At 43.9% G+C, this 21,576-nt stretch overlaps 1 protein-coding gene across 1 annotated transcript in view; it reads left to right on the top strand.

Annotated features, from left to right (window-relative positions):
- Positions 1-21,576, top strand: part of TMTC1 (transmembrane O-mannosyltransferase targeting cadherins 1) — a gene marked incomplete at its 5' end in the record, with an annotated part of 332,295 nt that overhangs the window by 247,071 nt on the left and 63,648 nt on the right. The window contains one exon of the mRNA XM_045288470.1: positions 15,822-15,965. Within this exon, the coding sequence (XP_045144405.1) occupies positions 15,822-15,965 (144 nt within the window). The remainder of the gene's footprint in view (positions 1-15,821; positions 15,966-21,576) is intronic.

Below are 21,576 nucleotides of genomic sequence, written 5' to 3'. Positions count from 1 at the left end.
GCAATGGAAAAGGTACAACTTGAAAAGACTTGTTGTAAACACAACTAACTTATCCCTGTAACTGAGTTCACAGGAGCAGAAGGGTCCAGGCTTATAGAGAAATGTTATTAGGTCGCAGGCATCTGCCAGTATGTTCTACAGAGAATCGAGTGCATTTGGAAGCCTGGTAACACAATTAAGAAGAGACTGTAGACGAGTTTTCACGATAGGTGATCGAGTCCCGGAATCTGTTTTTCATCTTCTACTAGTCACACTTTGCATGACTCAATTATTTGTTGCTTAAAATGGGCTGTTTATCAGGAACCCTGCAACTGAGTATGAGATTAATGATTGCCTTGCCCTACGTGAGTCAGAATGGCTTCTCCACTGTCAGCAGCAGGCAGTCCCATATCCCACTGAACATTTGTTCACTTTTATGCCCCTTCCTCCCACCAGGCCCTATTACATCCAGAATTCTAAGAGTTGCTGATGTGCCCAGGTATTTGGATAGTAGCCGCTGTAGGATTCCATTCTGATAAAAATGCTGTGTTCCTCGGTCACCCAGACAGTTATTTTCTTTCTCGGGTATGATTTCAGCAGGAAACAAATAGTCAATCGACTAAGATAGGTTTTTCTTCCCAAATAATGCAGTAGCACCATGCTGTCTTGGTTTTTCTTCTGAAATCAAGCAGGAGATCAAACACCACCCTGAGGAGACTCGAGTGGGTTTGAAGAACCTGGGACCCTAAGTGTAGTCCACTCTTGTAAGTTGCCAGTTATTGACGTTTTATACAGAGACATTGAGGTGTGGGAGGAAACTATTCCAAGACACTAGATGTCCTTGATCATGCTATTTTTCAGTTGGCATGACTGTAAAGGAAATAGCCCGTTTTTCATTGTACAGAAGAAATCATCGCTGATTACTTAGTTGGCTAGCTTGTGGAAAAGTATAGAACGTATTCATTTGGGTTAAACTGTCTTTAATGCATTAAATAGTACCTGCTGAAGCAATTCCTTTTATTCTCCCTGTGCGGAAAACTTGAACTCTGGAGGAAGAGCCTGCTAACCTACCTTAAGTGTATGTGGGAGAGAGGAAGTGATAAAGGAGTGAGTACTGAAACAAAGCTAGGTGTCAGAATCTAATGAAATCTAACCAGATTAATTAACCTGTACCTCATTGATGTCCTGAGTCCATTCACTTTGATTATTATAATTCCTTAGAAATAGGCTGTCTATAAAAATGTTAATTCAGGAGTCATTAAAAAGCTCTTCTTGACAGACTATTTTGTATACAGACTATACAAACACTTAAAATAACTCTCTTATGATGACAGGTGGATTTAGATGCTAGCTGCCATGGATTTCTGTAAATAATAAAAATTCCAATATCATTTGTTACCTGAATTTATTAAGTAGAAATGTCTTCTTCCTTTGTGTGGTATTTTCATTTACAAACATCTAAACCTGTTTTCCAGAATTAAAACTAGTGTTGTTAGCTGCTGTTGAATTAGTTCCAACTGAGTAACCCTATGTGCTTCATACCAGAACTCCCTCAAGTTTCCTGGCTGTAACCTTATGGAAGCACAGTACCAGGCCTTCTTGGCTACTCAGCCACTGTTAGTAGCCAATCACAATCCACCTGTGCCACCTGATTGTGTAACATCACAATCAGACATTTGAAATGTTTTTCTTCTTCTTTTTATTGCTGACATTAAAGTATCACTACAGTCTTAGAGTATATATAATAATAGTATTTTTCTCATGATTTGGAATGTGAAAATCATGAACACGCGAAGTATTAATAGTTGGAAAATATGGCCTTGGTGATGGAAACCATACCAAAGGTTGCATGTTACGGTTTTTCAATACCAAAAGCTCTTCATTGGAAATGTCAACAACATGAGCCTTGGCTGTATATCCGATGATACGCAGGAATCAAATGGACTGCTGTAGAGAAACATGGTGGAGCGGCTCGGTGTCAGTACACAGAACAAGGCCAGGACACAGCTGAGAAACAGATCACCAATTGCTTATATGCAATTTAACGGTCAAGCTAAAGAAAGATGAAAAAAGTCCTCGATAGCCAAGTTCTGTCATTGATAGAGAGCATCTTTTTTCTTTTTATGAATGATATAGTAGTGACATGTCTTACTCATTCCCGTATATCCCTTTCCATACATTTCGGGTGTTCAGTCCCATCTGGTGGGCTATACAATCATCAATACTATCAACCCCCTCCCCTTAGTTCCCATACCCTCAGGGAACCTTACTCCTGTCACTGTCTCTGAGGGGTCATCTGTCTTGGCTACCATGTACTGAGCAATCTTAAATGAACCAATGCAAATCTAACATGACTGATGAGGTATATCGTGTATGGACCACAATAGGTAGGAAGGGGAGGGAATCTCAAACTGGAGGATAGTTATGTGGTTCATCAGTGCCACACCACACCCTGGATTTATCCTCTGTTCTGTGAGGCCCTTCTAAGAGGGACTGTCCAATAGTCTTGTGGTGGACTTTGGGTCTCCACTACATCCAGTCCCCTTCATATCAATTTGGATGAGTGGCTTTTGAACTTTTGATACCTGTTCCCCTCAACACATCATGATCACACAGGCTGGTGTGCTTCCATGTGGGCTTTGTTGCTTCCCTGCTAGAAGGCCACTTGTTTAACTCCTAGCCTTTAAGACCCCAAATGCTGTATCTTTTGATAGCCAGGCAACATCAGCTTTCTTCACATTTGCTTATTATGCACCTATTTTATCTTCAGTGATTGTGTCAAGGAGGTGGGTGTGGGTATCATAGAGTGCCACATGATTAGAACAAACCATCCCTATACAGAGGTAAGATTTAAGTAAAGGCCCAAAGTCCATCTGTTTCCTTGTATTTACATATATATACCTAAACCAATGTAAACATATTCACATATATTTATATATATGTGCACACACACACAAGGAGTACCCAAAAAACCCTGGAAGTTTGCTGGGTGGGGCTCACTTGGAGCTTCGTAGTATGCATTTTTCCCACTCGGCAAGCATCAACCAACTCACTTGGAGCTAGTGCACTAGGGTTCTCTCCGGTCAACAGCCATGGAAGCAATAGCCAAGACATCGAATTCCGTAATGCATTGGCTAAGCCTACTGCAAACGACCACTGCAAAGTGTTCAGAATAAAAGAGGTCATCTCGAGGACCAAAGGGCACTGTGCCCCCGCCGTGTGGTTTCCAGTCGTCCCATATGCACGTGAAAGCTGCATCGTGACTAAGGAAGACCACAGAACAATCGATGCTTTTGAAATATGGTGCTGGTGAGGAAGATTGGCTATACCATGGACTGTTGGAAGAATGGCCAAATCTGCTGTGGTAAGAGCAGACTTAGAACGCTCCTCAGAAGCCAGGATGGTAAGACTTTGTTTTATGTAGTTGGCTCTGGGACCAATCCCTGAAGAAAGACATGATGTTTGGTTCAGCAGAGGGTCAGCACAACGGAGGAGAGCTTTAAGGACATGGATGGGCCCAGCGACCACAGCGATGGACCAAACATAGCAATGATGGTGTGCATGGTGCCAGGCCAGGCAGCGGTGGGTTCTGTTGTGCACAGGGTTTCCCTGAATCGGAACTACTCATCAGCACCTGAAAACAGGTGCTGATGTTACACATCATCACAAATATTACACACACACAAAGGGCCTTCAAAAAGTTCACTGATAGTTTTCATTGTCTTTTTATTCCATTTTTCCACATTTTGATTCCTCCTTGTATATGTATGAGTGATTTTGTTTTAATTAGGGATAATAGTTTGTTATTAAATTCAAGAAATCAAACATCAGGAAAAATGGTAGAATTTTAGTCATATGGCAGTCATACTTGTGGACTGAATTTCAAAATGAAAGCCCTACAATTTATATTCAAACTGCTGTTCTGTGTTTTTTGTTTTATCTTTTTCTCTCATAGCACTCTGGCTCTTTAAAAACCCGTTTAGATTTATTCCCTAAGATACAGAATCCAAGGCAGCTATCTCCATGCAGGGAGTTTTTTAGGGACTGTCTTCAGGAATTCCAGGAAAGGAAGGTAGGACAGCAGAATTGGGTGGAGGGGAGAGTTGTGTTCCAACAGAGGACTGAGCGGACCCCCCAAAAGCTTTGGAGTTGGGGGCCTTTCAGCGTGCAGACTGGAGGTAGAGACTGGGCCTTTGCAGCCCCTTGCTGGAAACAGCTCTGTCAGTGCTATGCCCAGGAGAAGTTCAGCTGTGAGCTGTCTGCACCAACCCCCTGGCAGCTGGAGGCATAAATGCCTCAGCTCAAAGGGAGAATCTCCATGGTACCTGGCCGTATCCACTCCACCATCTTGATTGATGGTTTCCCAGCTGGGTGAACTTTGAACTACTAACTGTAAGGTCGGTGGCTTACACCTACCAGCCGCTCTGAGAGAGGGATGAGACCATCCGCTCCCATAAAGACTTACAGACTGGGAGCCCCTACGTAGGGCCACTGGGAGCCTGAATTGAATCGGTAGCAGTGGGTTTGCTTTTCATAGAAATGAACATGACAGTCTCCACAGCACAGTGTTTGGATTTGATAAGAACGAGAGAATGATGGTAATAGCCACATCGCAGATGTAATAGCTCCCTCACAGGGTGGATTATAGGAGAATTCTTATCACAGGCTGAGATAGCCAGATCTTGCTTCTAGTTTATCCTAGTCTAGACGCTTCACGGAAACCTATTTAGCATCCTGGCAACACATAGGCCTCCGTGGACCTGCAGACGGTGGCAGTGTACGCGGTGCATTGGCAGATCTCCCGACGGAAGGTGAGAATCCTACCGCTAAACCACCCATGCCCAAGTCTGTTTCCATCGACTCTGTGCTCCCTGGGGGTCTTGGTGGCTGACTTTTCAGAAACAGATCACCAAGCTCTTCTTCTGAGGTAACTGGTTCGACTGCCACCTCCCACCTGACAGCATCTAAGCATCTTAACCTGTTGCCATTCCTCAGGGACTCCCACATCTCCCCAGCAGTCCAGTTTAGCCCTGAGCTGAGAGTCCGTTCGCTAGGCGGTGGTGCCCTGTAGCCTATATTCTGCACAGAGGCAATACCAAGGGCGCCTACGGCACAAGCCCATTGTATAAGTGCCAGAGCTCTCTTATTGAAGTCAGGGGACAAAAGTCTAGAGAAACAATTCAAGGTATTTAATTATGGATGAGTCAATGAAGTATTGCTTCATATTTCCTTAAATAACACCTATTCTAAGGGTGGGGGGGGGTTCTTACTGAGGTCGTTAAGGGCCCCCTGAGGGTACCATGGCTAAGGGGCAGGACTGCCCTCAGGGAGAAAGATGAGGCTTTCTGTTCACATAAGGATTGTCATCTCAGATCCCCCAGGGAGCGGTCCTACTCTGTCCTCCATAGGGTTGCTATGAGTTGGAATCAAGTAGATGGCGGGGGTGGGGGGTGTTAGTGAGGAATGACATACTATGTTGATTTTGAGTTATGTAAAACAGGTGTAGCACTCATCTAAAAGCCAGATTCACACCATTGAGTCAGTTCCAACTCATAGCAACCTATAAGACACGGCAGAACTGCCGCTGTGAGTTTCTGAGATAGTAAATCCTATTAGGAGTAGAAAGTCCTGTCTTTCTCCCATGGAGTGGCTGGTGGTTTTGAACTGCTGTCCTTGCAGTTGGCAGCCGAATACATCACACTCATATATATAGGCCCTAAAACCCAGCCCTCAAGTGATTCCCAGATTGTGGCCAGAAGAACCCTTCCTGTAATCCATAGTAAAACTCTTGCTCACTGCCATTAAGTCAATATGGCCTCATAGCGACCCCGTGTGAATTTCCGAGATTGTAACTGTTTATCGCAGTAGAAAACCCAGTCTTTGTCCCAAGGAGCTGCTGGTGGTTGTGAACCGTCGACCATATGGATCACAGCCCAACTCGTAACCAGTACAGGACGGAGAGCCCATAGTAGTACTCAAAACTTCCTAATTCTAGGTGCCGCCCTCTACTGCTTGAGAGGAGAACCGCAGGGCAGTTCAACCCACTTCGCAGAGGTTCTTGGGCGCTCTCTCGGAGAATATTCAAAGGTGTGGTGACTGCCCTGTTATTTATAAACACATGAAAGTGTGCACGGTTTTTTGTTTTTGAATGCTCTCTTTTCATGTGTTCCGTGAATAAATATTTCAGATTTCAAGCCTTCTGACAGGATGATAACACGCTATTCTAGCCTCTCCAAGCTTCTCCAAGCAGGGTTCCTCACAGGAGGCCTAGTTGTCTGTCTATGCCTGTCTGTCTGTCTATCTATCTATCTATCTATCCATCCGTGTGTGTGTGTGTGTGTGTGTGTGTGTGTGTGTGTGTGAGAGAGAGAGAGAGAGAGAGAGAGAGAGAGAGACGAGGCTATTCTATCCAACCCCCTGAGGTGGACATTCAGGATACACACCTCTCACTCTATCTACAGTCTCTTTGAATGGCAGCTATCGACTAGGACTGTGAACACACTTTTCTTCCCCGCCACTGTCACCTCTCATGTCAATTCAGTAACTAGAGTGCATCTCATGCTCTGAGGTATCGTAACAACTAAGATTCTTCAAGCGTGGAAATTAATCAAACAAGAACCATAGGAGACTTTGAATCCCCTTATATCCTTAGGCTATGTCTTTTTACAGTGCCTAGAATCTCGCATGACGTTGAGCGTATCAAAGAAAACTGTTAGAGATACACCATGACATGAGTGTTCGCTGTGTTAGTGTTGAGGAAATAGGGATGCTAGTTTGACTGACAGGAGCCAGTCGAAGGCTGTTGACTACAGCGAAGAGAGAATAGTTTTTTTACAGAGATTTCAAAATCCTTGAGAGGAGAGCTGGCAGCGTCAGCCTGGCTTGGGTTCATTTGGGGCTCCAGAGGGAACTAAGGCACACCACCTAGAGGTCGTACAGCTGACTCCCAAACATTAAATGACCATATATTACAAGTGTGTCAATGGATGTTTTTATACATGCTGTTACACCTGTTCACATAGAATCCTAATGAGATGCGATTGCCACCTCATTTTTACAGAGAAAACAATGAAGGCACACACACGGATCTCAAACCATACAACTAGAAAGTCGCAGTCACACGTCAGCCCTGATTTCTGCCTCTAATTCTTCTTTTCCATCAAAGCAGTTCCCTTAGAGCCTGCTACAAAGTCATGATCAGCCCAGGGAAAATTAAATTATGTTCCTTTGTGTTTTAAAGAAGTATTCCATTCACACCATAGCTCAACCTCTAGTATATAAAGGGTAAATTCTCAGGAATCAGGAAAATTCCTCTATTTAAAGTGACTCATTTCCTGAGGGCACCAGAGAGTCATGAATTTATTCTAAATTGACTTGGAAAGGCAACTGGGTGGAGTCCTTCTGACCAGCAGCTGGAGGTCACCCGTGATGACAGGTCAGAGCATTAATGTAGTTGGCTCCGTGTTACTGAGTCTGTCCCATTTCCCTAAATTGTATCTGAGGCGTTTGGTTTGTTTGCAAGGATTTTATGGATCAGAAGGGGTGTCATAGAATTAGAAAGTCGCTAATACTTCCTTACTGAGTGGTAATAGCACTTTATAACAATTTAAGTATCAGACCATTGAAATGATCATTTTACTAGTTGTCACAAGACTTAACCTTGTTCCCTCGGGACAATTTATTGACTTGAAGTTTCAGATGCTGTGACTTGAAGGGAATTGGCACGCAAGAAGTGGCAGAGACTGCTGTGGTTGGGAAGATACTTTGAACTCGTGGAAATGTTTAATTTTGCTATTTTCTTTGTCCAGTGAAGCTCAGGTTTTATGGTTGAATTTTTCCCCAATAATTTTTTCTCTTTGATTATTTTTATCCCAACAGGAAACAAATCATAAACATCTGACCTTAGCAAAGTTAACCTCAAATAAATTGCGTGGAATGAAAGTCAAACAAATAAATCAGGGTGTGTTTTATCTAAAAGGAAATTGCCTACTGGAACATGATACAATATTGGTTGAACAAAGAAATGCCTTCTGGTGTATTTTCAAGCAGTGGAAAATCCTTAACTTTGGGACATAATACATAAAATCTAAGTAAAATAAAATATAAAAAATGAACTTTAGTTGATGTTAAAGCTTAAGAATAGTAGATTAGAGAACATATATGTACTCATTCATCTTACACATTTACACCCTTATTGTACATCATATGCATGTACACTTAATGTTATAGATTCAACATAGTAATCTTATAATACTCTGCATTCCAGGGATAGGATTCATTTGTCTGTCAGGAGACAAATTTTGCCAATTGAATAAGAATCTCATTCTGTTTATTATTTTGTAAAGACCATAGTTGAATGAATTGGCCCAAGAAACAAAAAGGACAAATAAATCCACTACTCCAGAGTCAAACCCCCAGATGGAAGTTTTTAATTTGTAGCAGTCTGTTCATTGCTGAACACTTGGTGGCTCGTGTGTTGTTTAAGAGAACAAAGGGATTTTCAGGAACCACCTGCCTTCACAGTACTTAAGAATACAAGTTGGCTATAGTTCTTATTTTTTAAATGAAATTTGTTATTTACTTAAGAATCCCTGGTGGTCCTGTGGGTTAGGCATTGGCTGCTCACTGCAAGATCGGTGGTTCAAGCCCACCAGATGCCACACAGGAGAAAGAGGAGGTCCTCCGCTGCCATAAAGATTTACAGTCTTAGAACCCTGTTTGGGGGTGCTCTAAGTCAGAATCCGCTCCATGGGAGTGAGTTTGTTTTTTGTGTTATTTACCTAATGTCTCCCAGCCTCGCTTTCCATAATTATGAAATAGTACAATAAAAAATCCACTTACCCCCTCACACCCCAGGGACGAACAACAGAAACGTGGGTGAAGGGAGACAACAGACGGTGTTAGATATGAAAATAATAATAATTTATAATTTATCAGGGGTCCACAAGGGTGGGAGCGTAGGGGAAGGAGGGTCAAAAAGAGGAACTGATACCAAGGGCTCAAGCCGAAAGAAAATGTTTTGAAAATGATGGCAACATATGTACAAATGTGTTTGATGCAATTGATGTATGGATTTCTGTAAGAGCCCCAATAAAATGTTCAGTAATAAAAAAAAATCCACTGAAAGAATTATGAAAGTTAAATGGGGTAATGTCTGAAAAAGCATTCTATAAAATGCAAGTTACAGTTCACACATTGAGAACTCATGTTGGTTCCATTTTCTTTAGCCCTGCCCCCATTTTTCAGTTAGGCAGCTCGTCTCGCTCAGTCCCTATATACAGGGTTCGTACACTGCAGATGTTCGTTCTTCAAAGATAAAATGACCGGGCGGGGAGCAAAATACCGGTGCGCTTGACGACTTTGTTTTTCATTCTGCATAAGGAAGTGCTGAAGCTAGAAATTAAGAACCCTGGAGATGTTCAAATGCATTTCCTCTCTTTAGATAATAGAAGAGGACCTCGTATTTCTTTTTCAATCGAACAGTATCTCTGTATTTCTTTTAAGACTTCCTTATACTTTGGAACTGTTTTTACAACACAACACAATCCCTACTAGTAAATTTCTAAACTTTAAGTCACATATACAAAAGATCGTAAAAATAAAGAAATATCAAGAGAAGCCTCATAAAGAATGCATATGTTGACTACGAGTGAGAGGAAGAAAGCACAGCAACTGTTTGCATTGATGTCGAGAAGTGGGCCTGGACATCACTGGCCATCGGGTCCAGTCCAGTGAAGATTGTGTTGTTAGGGTTTGTAGATGGGGAAAGGACTTCGATACAACGTACCAGCCCAAAACACAGACCAAATGTCCTCCGCAAGAAGGAATTGATCAGAACTACGTGGAAACGACACAGGTGGGCAGATGGAATCTCATACATTGCTGCTGGGTCTGCAGAGTATGACAAGCACAGTGGAAAAGGGTGTTATGGTGCTTCCACAAAAAGCTAGAAACCAATTCTATACAGCACTTCCACTCCCAGGTATAGTTGGTCCTAGGGAAGCATAGACATCTGCACACCCATGTTCAATGCAGCACTTTTCATCACAGCACAAAGGTGGAAACAATGTAACTGCCACATCAGTGGATCCATGGGTAAATAAACTGGGTCATACCTCCCCTGGTATACCATGCAACCACAAGGACTAATGGTGAATTCACTAAACCTCTCATGACACCGATGAATCAGGAGGATATGATACTGGGTGAATTAGTCAACCACAACAGGACAGATCTCGTATGACACCACTGTTTTAACAAGTCAAGAATAGGTGTACGTGCAGAAAGACCTACTCTTTGATGGTTACTAAGGAGAAGTAACTAGATATAAAAAGAAGTTAGTTCAGGTAAAGGGAAAGCCAATGTACAGATAAGGGATGTCCGTACAATGTGGCCAAAGCAAAGGAAGACTGAGAGGGGTGCAAGAATACAGGATACAGTAAAAACAGTGCATATAAAGCATATAAATATATAATCTATATACATTATATATGTAAATAAAGGATACCGTGAATATGACAATGCAGACTCGCAACAGCAGTAAGAGTACACGATGATTTGTGAGTAGATAAATAGGTAAGTACATATGATAAATAAATGAGGAAGTTAGATAGGGTACACCACATACACATATAGAGATACCAAACTCACTGCCATCAATTTGATTCTGACTGAGAGTGACCTATGGGACAGGGGAGAGCTGCTCCTGTGAATTTCCAAGATAGCAACTCTTGAGGTGGAAAGCTTCATCTTTCTCCTGTGGCTAGTGGTTTTGAACTGCTGACCTTGTGGTTAGCAGCCCAATGTATAACCAGCGTTGGATATTTCTAAATACATTTTTTGAAATGCATGTATAATTACATACATAATTGAACACATAGAACATCTGAATCTACTTCGACATTAGGACTTCACCACTGGACCTGGAGTCTAAGGACCATAGCTTCAGGGGACCTCTAGATCCATTGATAAACAGGATGTTCTACATCATCGTGCGTAGTATCTGAGATCTCAAAAGATTGCAAGGGGTCATCTAAAAAGCAACTACTGGCCTCTTTCCACCTGGAGCAAAGGAGAATGGAGACAAATGAAGCCCCTGACCTGAGACCGGAAGAACAAGGTGATGCCTGGCTAACCATTCTAATCAAGGCCACAGAGAAGGTTCCAGTTGGAGTGACTGGGGGAAACGATACAAAATACACAGCTACAAGGAAGACCCGACCTACTGTTTGCAAAGAGAGTTTCCCCGAGAAAACCTTCCACCTGGAGGCCACCTTCCGGCTAGACAATAGCCGTGACTGTGGAACGGAAAGAACGGAGTCACAGAGCAATCAACTATGCAGGACCTCAGGGCACCATGTTCCCCAAATGGGGATCCCAGGACGGATAGAAGGGGGCCCCTGACACATCAAGGGAATGGCAGCCATTGTCATAAAACACCTTTTGCGTGAACTGTTGCCTAAGTCAAACACATTTTCTATGTAAAGCCCATTACAATGTTTCTAAAATGGTTTAACTTCGTATTTTTTAAAGGTGGAGAAATGTGCTTAAGTGTATCCTGACAACTGATATAACAACACAGGCATCTCTTAAATTATTCATCTTTCCAATTGAAAAATTCCCCTCCTGGAGACCACAAAATTGAATTAGACCCAATCTCATCCAAACACAAGCTCATTTTAAAAGTAAACACACACACAAAGCAAACACACAAAATAAATTTTGCATTTGCCCTCCAAATCTCCAAACGTCCTGCCGTTGTAGGAGAAAGTGTATGCTTAAGTGAAATAGCTACACGTATGGAAAATTCCAAATAAAAAGTGGTGTTTTACCTGATCTGATTCCTGAAGAAACATTTTAATGAAATTCAGCTTTATTTCATAACAATCAAAAAGTGACATTATTCCTGGTCTGGTGTTGACGACTGTCTTCATGAAATTCAGCTTTGTTTCATAAATAATGCAATGCTTGCATGTGATGAGGCGAAGCCCAAAGGAATTCTTCCCTAATCAGATCCCCACTGGGAAAGGGGACTGCTTGCAGACCCTCCCCCTTCCCGGGAATAAACAATGTGCACACAGTTTCCAGATGGAGGGCTGTGCTTGGTAACAACACCGGTAAATTACTCTAAATACCAGCAATCGCCCTCCTTGCTGGGGCGGGGTAGGGCTTTTTTATAACTGAAAGCCTCTTTCCTGACTGTAGCCGACCATGACGTACTCCCCTGCTAAGTTTTGTGAGTCTACAGCTGCAGAGAGAGCTTTCTTTTTTTTAAATCATTTTATTAGGGGTTCATACGACTCTTATCACAATCCATACATACATCAATTGTGTGAAGCACATTTGTATATTCATTGCCCTCATCATTCTCAAAACATTTGCTCTCCACTTAAGACCCCGGCATCAGGTCCTCATTTTCCCCCTCCCTGCCCGCTCCCCACCCCTCATGAGCCCTTGATAATTTATAAATTATTATTTTGTCATATCTTGCCCTGTCCGACGTCTCCCTTCACCCACTTTTCGGTTGTCTGTCCCCCAGGGAGGAGGTCACATATAGTTCCTTGTAATTGGTTCCCTCTTTCCTACCCACTCTCCCTCTACCCTCCCTGTATTGCCACTCACACCACTGGTCCTGAAGGGATCATCCGCCCTGGATTCCCTGTGTTTCCAGTTCCTATGTGTACCAGTGTACATCCTCTGGTCTAGCCAGACCTGCATTTAGGAACTAGAGGAAAGTTGTATTTTTCAACGTTGCTACATCTAAGAGCACATGATGCACGATAGCGCTTGTCTCAGAGTGCTTCCAGTTCTTTCTCGTTACTTCCTTTCTCCCTTGTTTCTGTTTTGGAGAGTTCTGGGGTGGGCGTCTACTCCGATTCTGGTGTGATCAAAGAGGAAGAGAAAGCAGTTCTCCTGTCCTGGAACTATGCAAAGGGACATGGTTGCTCAGCATTATAAGTGCCACTGGGGTTCTTGAAAGAATATTCAACCCTGAGGAGCTGGTGCCAGGGGCTTAAGTGGAGAGGAAATGTTTTGAGAATGATGAAGGCAATGAATGTACAAATGTGATTTACACAACTGATATATGTGTGGATTGTGATAAGAGTTGTATAAGCCCCTAATAAAACAATTTTTAAAAATTAAAAAAAAAAAGAATATTCAACCCAACCAGCTGGATAGGGCCAGCTGTGCAGTATTGCAGGCAGTCACTTCAAGAGAGGTGAGCCGACTGTGGGAGATCTTAACTAAATAGAGACTGTCTTTTCCTGCCGTTAGTTAGTACTTTAAGCTCAGTGTTTGTTTCAAGGGGTCCCAAGTCTCCAAGATCAAACTCATTGCCAATGAGTCGATCCCAACATAGAGCAGTCCTACAGTACAGAGTAGAACTTCCCCTGTGGGCTTCCAAGACTACATCTTAACAGCTTTCTCTTTCTCCTGTGGAGCCACAGGGGGTTGCGAACTACGGACCTTGAGGTGAATAGCCCAAAGCGTTCCCCACGACACCACCAGGGCTTCTTCAAAATAAGGAGAAGAGAAGGTTTTCAGGAGTTCTCGCTAGTGAGGTGCAGGGGAAGGCATCCCAGGTGTACTTTCTACTCCAGCTTGTCATCGGGGAAACAGCCAGCATTGGAATTGCCCTAACTGCCCTCAGGGCGTTCACTGGACTGATTTCTGGAGGTCAGAGAGCTTGGCTTAGGGGTAGAAAAAAACAACGAACAGAATTTGAGACCTGGCTGCACTGCAATGTGCTAGCTGTGTCCACTTCCGATGTAATCCTTGGCACGAGCTATGGAGACTTGTCTACATGTGATAGGAACAGTAGGTGTAAGGATTGTTTGGTGTGTTTTTTGTAATTGGTCCGCACAGCTCTGATGACTTGTGTGGCATCTCTGAGTGCCATCCCTCATTGCTGTCTAGTGAAGGTGCAGGTCAGGGGCTCATCCTGGGGACTATATAGTTGCCATGGGCAATGACAGGTGGCCAGATGCAAACAGCAGCACATGTGCTGTCTCAGGCTGTTTCACTTGGCCCGACTTCTTACAAGCTATTTCTCCAAAGAGCCCCAAAGGCATTGTGGGAAATGAGGGCTTTCGAGTTTGGGAAGGATATACAGTAATACACATCTGAATCGATTCCCTCCTTTGTCATTCAAGAGGAGCATTGCCCAGAGAGTGTTCCTGGCAATACTAGTGGCGCACAGTATGCAGAGCTGTGCTGTGAGAGTGGGGAAAGGAGGATTGCATAATCAAACAAACATAGGATATGCTGTCTTAAGCAAAGATGAAACTGCTTATGTGACTTGCCTTCCTTGGCCTTTTAATAGGAATCCCTTCTCTCCCAAAATTAAACTGATCTTAGAAGGTATAGAACAGAAGAGCAGGCCTGACATTTGACTGTCAAGAGACTTGGCAAGCATAGATCCTATTTTTATTGCTTGGGCATTATCTTGGCTTTTCCACATTAAAGACCAGCTCCACAGGCTTATGCAAAGTACTTTGGGTGGCAGAGATGGAGAGAACCTATTAGGCTGCTAAATATGTCCATTCCAAATGTAGCCGAAACAGCTAAATTATGTAGCTGCTCTGATTTGACTTCTTTATACTTTTAAGTTAAGGTAGGAAATAGATTCTCTTCCTTCCTAATCAATACAACTTTGGTTTATGGATGGATGCTCAGCTCACCTTAGCATTCTCTTTTGAACATTAGAAATGCTATTTCCCCCCATGTACTTCCTGTGTTAGTTAAATTGTGATTTTTATATGGTTAACCGGGATTTTAGTTTGAGAACTCTCAACAGGTTAGGTGGAGTGAAACCTGCCAAGGTGAACTAAGTAGGAAGGGAAATAAGATTAGAGGGTGGGACAATGAGAGTGGAGGTGGAGAGCCATTTCGGGAGTGTATTTTTCTGAGGAGACACGGTGAGCCACCCTTTCTCAGTCAGAGGAGCCCTGCTGGTGGCGTGCTTACACGTGGGGCTGCTAACCCTCAGGTCAGCGGTTAGAAACCTCCGAATGTGCCCCCTGAGAAAGAGGAGGCTTTCTACTCTCATAAAGAGTTCATCAGAAACCCGGAAGGACAATTCTACCCTGTCCTGTAGGGTCACTATGAGATTCAATGGCCGTGAGTTTGTTTCATGTTATCTGTCAGGGTAGCTCTATTGATGGCAATGCTGTCATCCAAGCCTTTACGTCGATCCCTTCCCCAAGGAGCCCCAGATGTGTGTAAACCATGGACACAGCAGTCCCTCCAGACCAGAAACACTGCACCAATGGATGATTTTCTGCTAGGGCAGTGGTTCTCAACCTGTGGGTCGTGACCCCTTTGGGGGTCGAACGATTCTTTCACAGGGGTCGCCCAATTCATAACAGAAGCAAAATGACAGTGATGAAGTAGCAACAAAAATCATTTTATTGTTGGGGGTCACCACCACATGAGGAACTGTATGAAAGGGTCGCGGCAGGAGGAAGGTGGAGAACCACTCTTCTAGAGCAAGCTGAAAGTAAATGTAGACCCAAAGGACTACAAGTTATTTAACCTTGCTAGATTTGCATACTATTTAAATTTTTGTACTTCTTGGGGGTTATTTATTTTTCACCACCAAATGTTAAATATGTGCTTCTCTGCCAACTGTACACTCAACAAAAGTTTTAAGCCGCGACTTTCGTTAACTACAAAGAAGTTGAACATGAATGTTTTACACAGGCATGCCATTAAAAATAAAAGAATTTCATTCGTCATTTTGGTTGTGAAATTCCCGGAGCCAAAAAAAGACCATGCCAACTATGGCCCTCTCAGAGATGTTGGGACCATCATGGGTTGATTTCTTTTCTCTGGTTTTTCAGGCTGTATCCACGCCATGCAAGTGCCCTGAACAACCTCGGCACCTTGACCAGAGACACGGCAGAGGCCAAGATGTACTATCAGAGGGCTCTCCGACTGAATCCACAGCACAACCGGGCTCTTTTCAATCTGGGGAACCTCCTGAAGTAAGTGGAGTGTCTCCCATGGAGGCGGGGCCCTGCCAGTCCTGGGTTCTGATGTGTGGGCTGTTGACTACGAGGGTCAGCAATTCGGATCCGTCCGCTGTTCCCTGGGAGCAAGAAGAGGCTGTTTGTTCTGGTCAAGACTGACCGTCTCAGAAACCTACAGTGGGCAGTTCTGCTCTGTGCTTCAGGATCCAGTGAGTTGGCATCCACACAGTGGCAGTAGGTTTGGGGTTTTCCTTCTCAACACTCATTTTAGTGGCGTCTCGGCCTATTCCGATAGCCCAGGGGTCAGCAAACTGCAGCTCGAGAGCCCTATGCTGCTCTTTGAAACCTGCCTGTGGCTCTCAAGGAAGATTGAAAAAAATATGAAAGGACATTATGCAAATTAGTGGTGATTTCCTTCCTTTGGAACACGATGGCTCTGGAATAATTCTTAAATTGTTGTGAGGAAGAGGATTGGCTCTTCCGTTGCAGAAGTTAGCTGGCCCTGCTCGAGCTGAATCCGTAGAGCTTGCAAGCTTTAGGAAGATGTAGTATTCACCTTAGTGAATTCTATCCCTTGTCACTCCAAAAGAATAGTTCTCAGAGAGCTTTCTGGAAATACTCGTTCTGGGATATGTTTGTGAATGATCCATAAAAGGAAAAGAATGGTCGAATAAGCAGGAAATGTTGGGTTAAGCAACAATAAATAATTGCCTTGTTATAAAAATCCACATGCTAATATGGTGACTTGTGCATATTTAAGAAGAGAATGTGGTAACACTGTATCCCAAAGTGCTTTTTTTGTTTTTCTTTTGGGAAGGCACTTCCCAAGATAGGGTATGCCATGAATACACCAGGCAAGAATACTGACTTAAAGTAGGAGCCAAATGACATAACCGAAATGCCCGATTTGTACTGTAGGCAGTGTTAGATTACGTGCTTCTTCCTCTGTAGTGAGCAGTGTTACATATTTTTACATCAAAGATTGGGGTCTGGCTGGCCTCTCTTGCCCCACAACACCTTCCTACAGAATCCAGTCCTCTGTTCAAATACAGTCCCTCACAGGGATCACAGGAGTACCTAGTAAACCAGGTCAGCTGGACTTCCTTGTGGTGATTCTCTCATCTGTGTGAGCCGTTCTGCATGTTTTGCACCGTGGCATGAGGTGGACCCAAGTTGTTCATCCTAGGTTAATAGGAAGGCACAAGTAGACCTATGCTCGCCTTGTTTGTTCGGGTCATGCACCCCGACGATAGGGAAGACACAAAGTGAAGTGTGTCTGTGGTAACCCTTGCTGTTGTGAGTAACAGCCAGGCACGAGCAGCAGTGTTTGCCTCTCCCGCTGCTCTGCTCGAGGCCGATAGCAGACTTCGCATCAGGAAGACTGAACTAAAAGCAGCACTTCGGTGTTTTGTTTTGTTTTTATTTTTTTATTTTTTTCCCCAGTTTTTTTTATTTCATTGAATAGCATGCTTCAGCATGTTGGCCACACTGCCAGTCTCTGATCATGGTGGGATTGTGGAATTTAACTTCTAAACCTAAAAATACAGCTTGAAAACAACACAAATGGACAGCCACAGGAGAGCACGGCTGGAGTCAGAGTAGTGATATTTATTTGTATTTGTTCGGATCCTGACAACACGTATGCCTGGATTGGGTCCCAGGTTCGGAAATTCCTGTGAGCACCTGTGCCTGCCTGTCAGCTCCTTTAGAGCTGAGGGCTGCCTTTGCCCTTTTGTCCTCTGCGTACTAACGCTGGGATTGCCTAGGTACCTGGGGAAGATGCAGCTCCACTTTATCTTCTCCCATCGCACGTATTACCAAAGTCAGTTGGTTGGGTTCTCTGGAGAAGCACAGCCAATGGCACTTATAAATCCTACCTACATATCAAGAAAACGGCTCACATGGTTGTGAAGCAGGCAAGGGCAGGCTGCATCCTACAGGCTAGTGACTGCAGAGGCAGGTGAAGCCAAGGTCAGGCTTGTGACTGGAGAGATGTGTGGATCCAGGGTCAACAAGTCAGGGGCCAAGCTGCTGATGGTGCCCAGGATTAGTGGGCTTTCAGTATGGCAGGCTGTTCGCTCAGCTCTAAAGAAGTTGATGAGCCAAATGCAGGGTCCAGATGCAGCCAAAAGCCAGCAAGGTTTTCCACAGCATCCCTTCTTTTCAGTTGTATCAGGGCTGTGACTTGATTAAGGGGGTTGGATCCCACCCTAATCTTCTTACAACTGACTGGCTGCTCAGGCTCCCAACAGATCCCCTTGTGGAGTTGATTCTACTGTGAGGTCACACCGTGAGGGATCATTGACCTTAAGAGTGAAACCACTGAGAATCCTGGTCCAGCCAGTTTGACACAAAGCCCAACGATTGCGCATAGAGATCGGTTCTTCTTTACTTGGTGTGTGTATGCTTGTTCTTATTTCATTCCATCTGAAGAGGAACCTTATGAGTTAAAATAATCAAACTGTAACGGTAGATAAAAACGTTGCAATAAACTCATAGAAACCTTTATGAAACGAAAATGGCAAACTGTAAAGCTATTGCTTCTCAACATATTCTCCATCCGTGTCTGTACCCTCTGTGTTTTAACTTAATTTGTGCATCAGTTGCAGGGTTCTAGAGCAGATCATCAGCTTGACAGTCAACGATTCAGATACGTTTTGTTTCGTCTCTTTCATTGCGTTCCCTCAATGAACCCTCACTGATCGCACGTCCTCTCTCTGTTTCTATTTCCCTTTCTTTTTTTCTGACCCTCTGCACTTTGTCCTTGGTCAATGTAATGTCTTAATTAGGGTTTTCTATTTTACTTCTCTGGGTTCTAGTATGCATTGCAATGGTTACACAGAACACAGGCAAAATTCATGAACAAAAAGTCTATTAAGGAAGTGAACCAGCTGTAATGCCAGTAGGAAATGCTCACTGTTGAGTTGTTTTTCAAGACCTGTTACAAAGTTCTGTCAAGTCTGCTAATAAATACTCACAGGAAATGCCACTCTGCTACAAGCCTCACCCTGAACACATTCAGCTTCAGCTTTGTGGGTCAGCAAACCCAACTCTCCTAATTGAGTGCCAAAGGCACCCACTACACTAAGCCTCCACCCAAAGGCACTCAGCTCCACTGCCGTGTGTCAGCAGCTTCCCCAGTTAAGTGCCCAGAGGCACAGCACTGCACAAGCCAACCTTGTGCACAACCGCAAGCAACCTTTACTTGCTCCGTGGCCTAGGAATGCCATCACTCTGTTCCGTCCTCTGGCTCCTGGTTCTACTGCTCCTCGCTGGTGGTTGAACTGTCACCTGTATCCAGGAAGTTCACTGCACACTGATGTCTGGTCCAGAGGACACTCTGCACTCTTGGATCTGCGGGTAATGTGACCCCTCACCCTGCTTCTCGGAGAGTTCAGTGTATGCACAGCAGGAGGACGCTACAGGGAATCCTGGCCTCAATTACTCGCAGGCCTCAATTACTCACCAGACCCATGATGGGAGTTAGAGACTTCACTCTCCATTGTTACGATTTGTTTCTCCAGGACCCCACTCCCGATATCATATGTGTTAGTCCGGGTAGACTAGAGAAACAAACCCATGGACACACATATGTGTGTAAGAAAGAGATTTATATACAAGAGCAATTGTACATTGAGAAAACATCCCAGCCCAGTCCAGATCAAGTCCATAAATCCAATATTAGCCCATATGTCCGATACCAATCCATAAAGTCCTCTTCAGGCTCACGAAACACATGCAATGACGCCGAATGCCGACAGGCCAGTGGGTAGAAAGTCTTTGGGTCCAGTGGCGTTGTAAGCATCTCAGTGAAAGCATCTCTGTGGGTTCTCTGGCTTCCGAGGGCTGGTTGTGTCCATGTGGCTTGTTTTCTGCAATGTCTCCCAGGGAGTAGCAGAGAGAGAGAGAGGTGTCTTCTGTCTTCAAGGAGGAAGTACCAGATTTCCCAGAATTCTCAGGAGAAGGCCATGCCCACAGAAGTCTCATTGGCTATCTCAAGATTGACAGCCTAGACTCCACCCCTACACTCTTAATCCTTAAACTGACACCAGATTAGGTGACTACCACACAACCATATTAAATAATTCACTGCCCCTGCAGTTAAATGATCCCTTTTGCATCTGAAATGGTTGATGGTTCTAAGAGAAGGGTCAGTTCGGTCTAGACTTGAAGGATAACTAGGGGCTAGAGCCATGGGATTCTGCACGTCTCTATCCAACCAATAAGCTCGGTCTTTCCTACAATTTTGAGTTCTGTTCCATATTTCTTCCCACTCTAGCCAGACCTTCTAATGTGATCCTTTCCAGAGCAGTTGGCTGTGGTAGCCAGGGACCGTTCAACTCTTCTGATGGAGAGTGATGGAGACTGATGTTTGTGTGGCCCATTAATCCATTGGACTAATTATTTCCATTTTTATTTTCCTTCTTTCCTCCAGATGGGGAAAGACCAATAGTTACTTATACGTAAGATAGTTACTTGTGAGCATTTAAGACCCCAGATGCTACTTGCTAAAATAGGATTTAGAATATTGCCGTTGTGAACCATGTTGTGTCAGTTGACCGTGGTGACCCCCATGTCTTGGTTTTTTAATCTCACTAACCCTTCCCCAAAGAAATCCGGCTTGTTGATTGACACCACATCAGAACGACAAGTTTGACACCCTTGAGGGATGTAAATCATGTGCCTTTTAAATGTTCTTTGGGTTTGGGGACCAAAAGGGAATTTAAAGGAGCAAGATTAGGTCTCTAAGGTAGATGGGATGTAATTTCCCAACAAAAAGTCTCATAAGGTCGTCCTTGTTACCCTAGAAGAATGAGCAGATGTGTTGGCAGAAAAAACTCCCTTGATGCAACTTACTTGGCCTTTTTCTCACTAGTGAAGTTTTCACGGTCCCTAAAACTGCTTCATAATTAAGTCCTATGAGCATCCTTTGAGAAAATCAATCAGTAGTATTCCTTTGGAATTTCAAAAACCAGTCACCATTATCTTTTGAGCTGACCCCCGTGCCTTGCAGTCAACTGACCCAGCGATCCCTTTGGCAGCCCCATTATGACTGTGAGAACTTGTAGCTAGCCACCCCGACCGCAGAGACACCTTGAAGCACACTTTGTTGGGATGAGCCAGATCTCCGGTGGTGCTGTGTGCTAGGGCGGCATTGGGCTGCTCACTAACTGCAAGGCCAGCTTCAAACCCACCTGCTACTCTGTAGGAGAAAGAAAAGTCTGTCTGCTCGAATACACATATTCAGTCTCAGAAATCCTGAATCGGGTCACTGTGAATTAGTATCAGCTGAATGGCAGTGGGTTTGGGTTTGGGGTGGACCTATGAACTGGAAGCAGTTCTTGTTGACTTACCCTCCTAGATGTGGTGATAGGTGCCTTCCAGGTTTGAAGGCAAGTTTATGCTAAAGCACAAAATCAAGGGAGCACTACAGGAAAACAAGTAAATTCCAGGAAAGTACACTTCAGTAACATGAAAGAAATAAAAATACATCCCAATTCTACCTTACAAATCCGGCTAGACCAGAGAATGTACACTGGTACAGATAGGAACTGGAAACACAGGGAATCCAGGGCGGATGATCCCTTCAGGACCAGTGGTGTGAGTGGTGATACTGGAGGGTAGA

This window comes from Echinops telfairi, unplaced genomic scaffold (assembly GCF_000313985.2).
Source record: "Echinops telfairi isolate 266 unplaced genomic scaffold, ASM31398v2 ScPeMD7_21;HRSCAF=78, whole genome shotgun sequence".
NCBI classification, from domain to species: domain Eukaryota; kingdom Metazoa; phylum Chordata; class Mammalia; order Afrosoricida; family Tenrecidae; genus Echinops; species Echinops telfairi.
The sequence above is the reverse complement of the archived record's forward strand: the minus strand, read 5'-3'. Positions and strand labels throughout refer to the sequence as shown.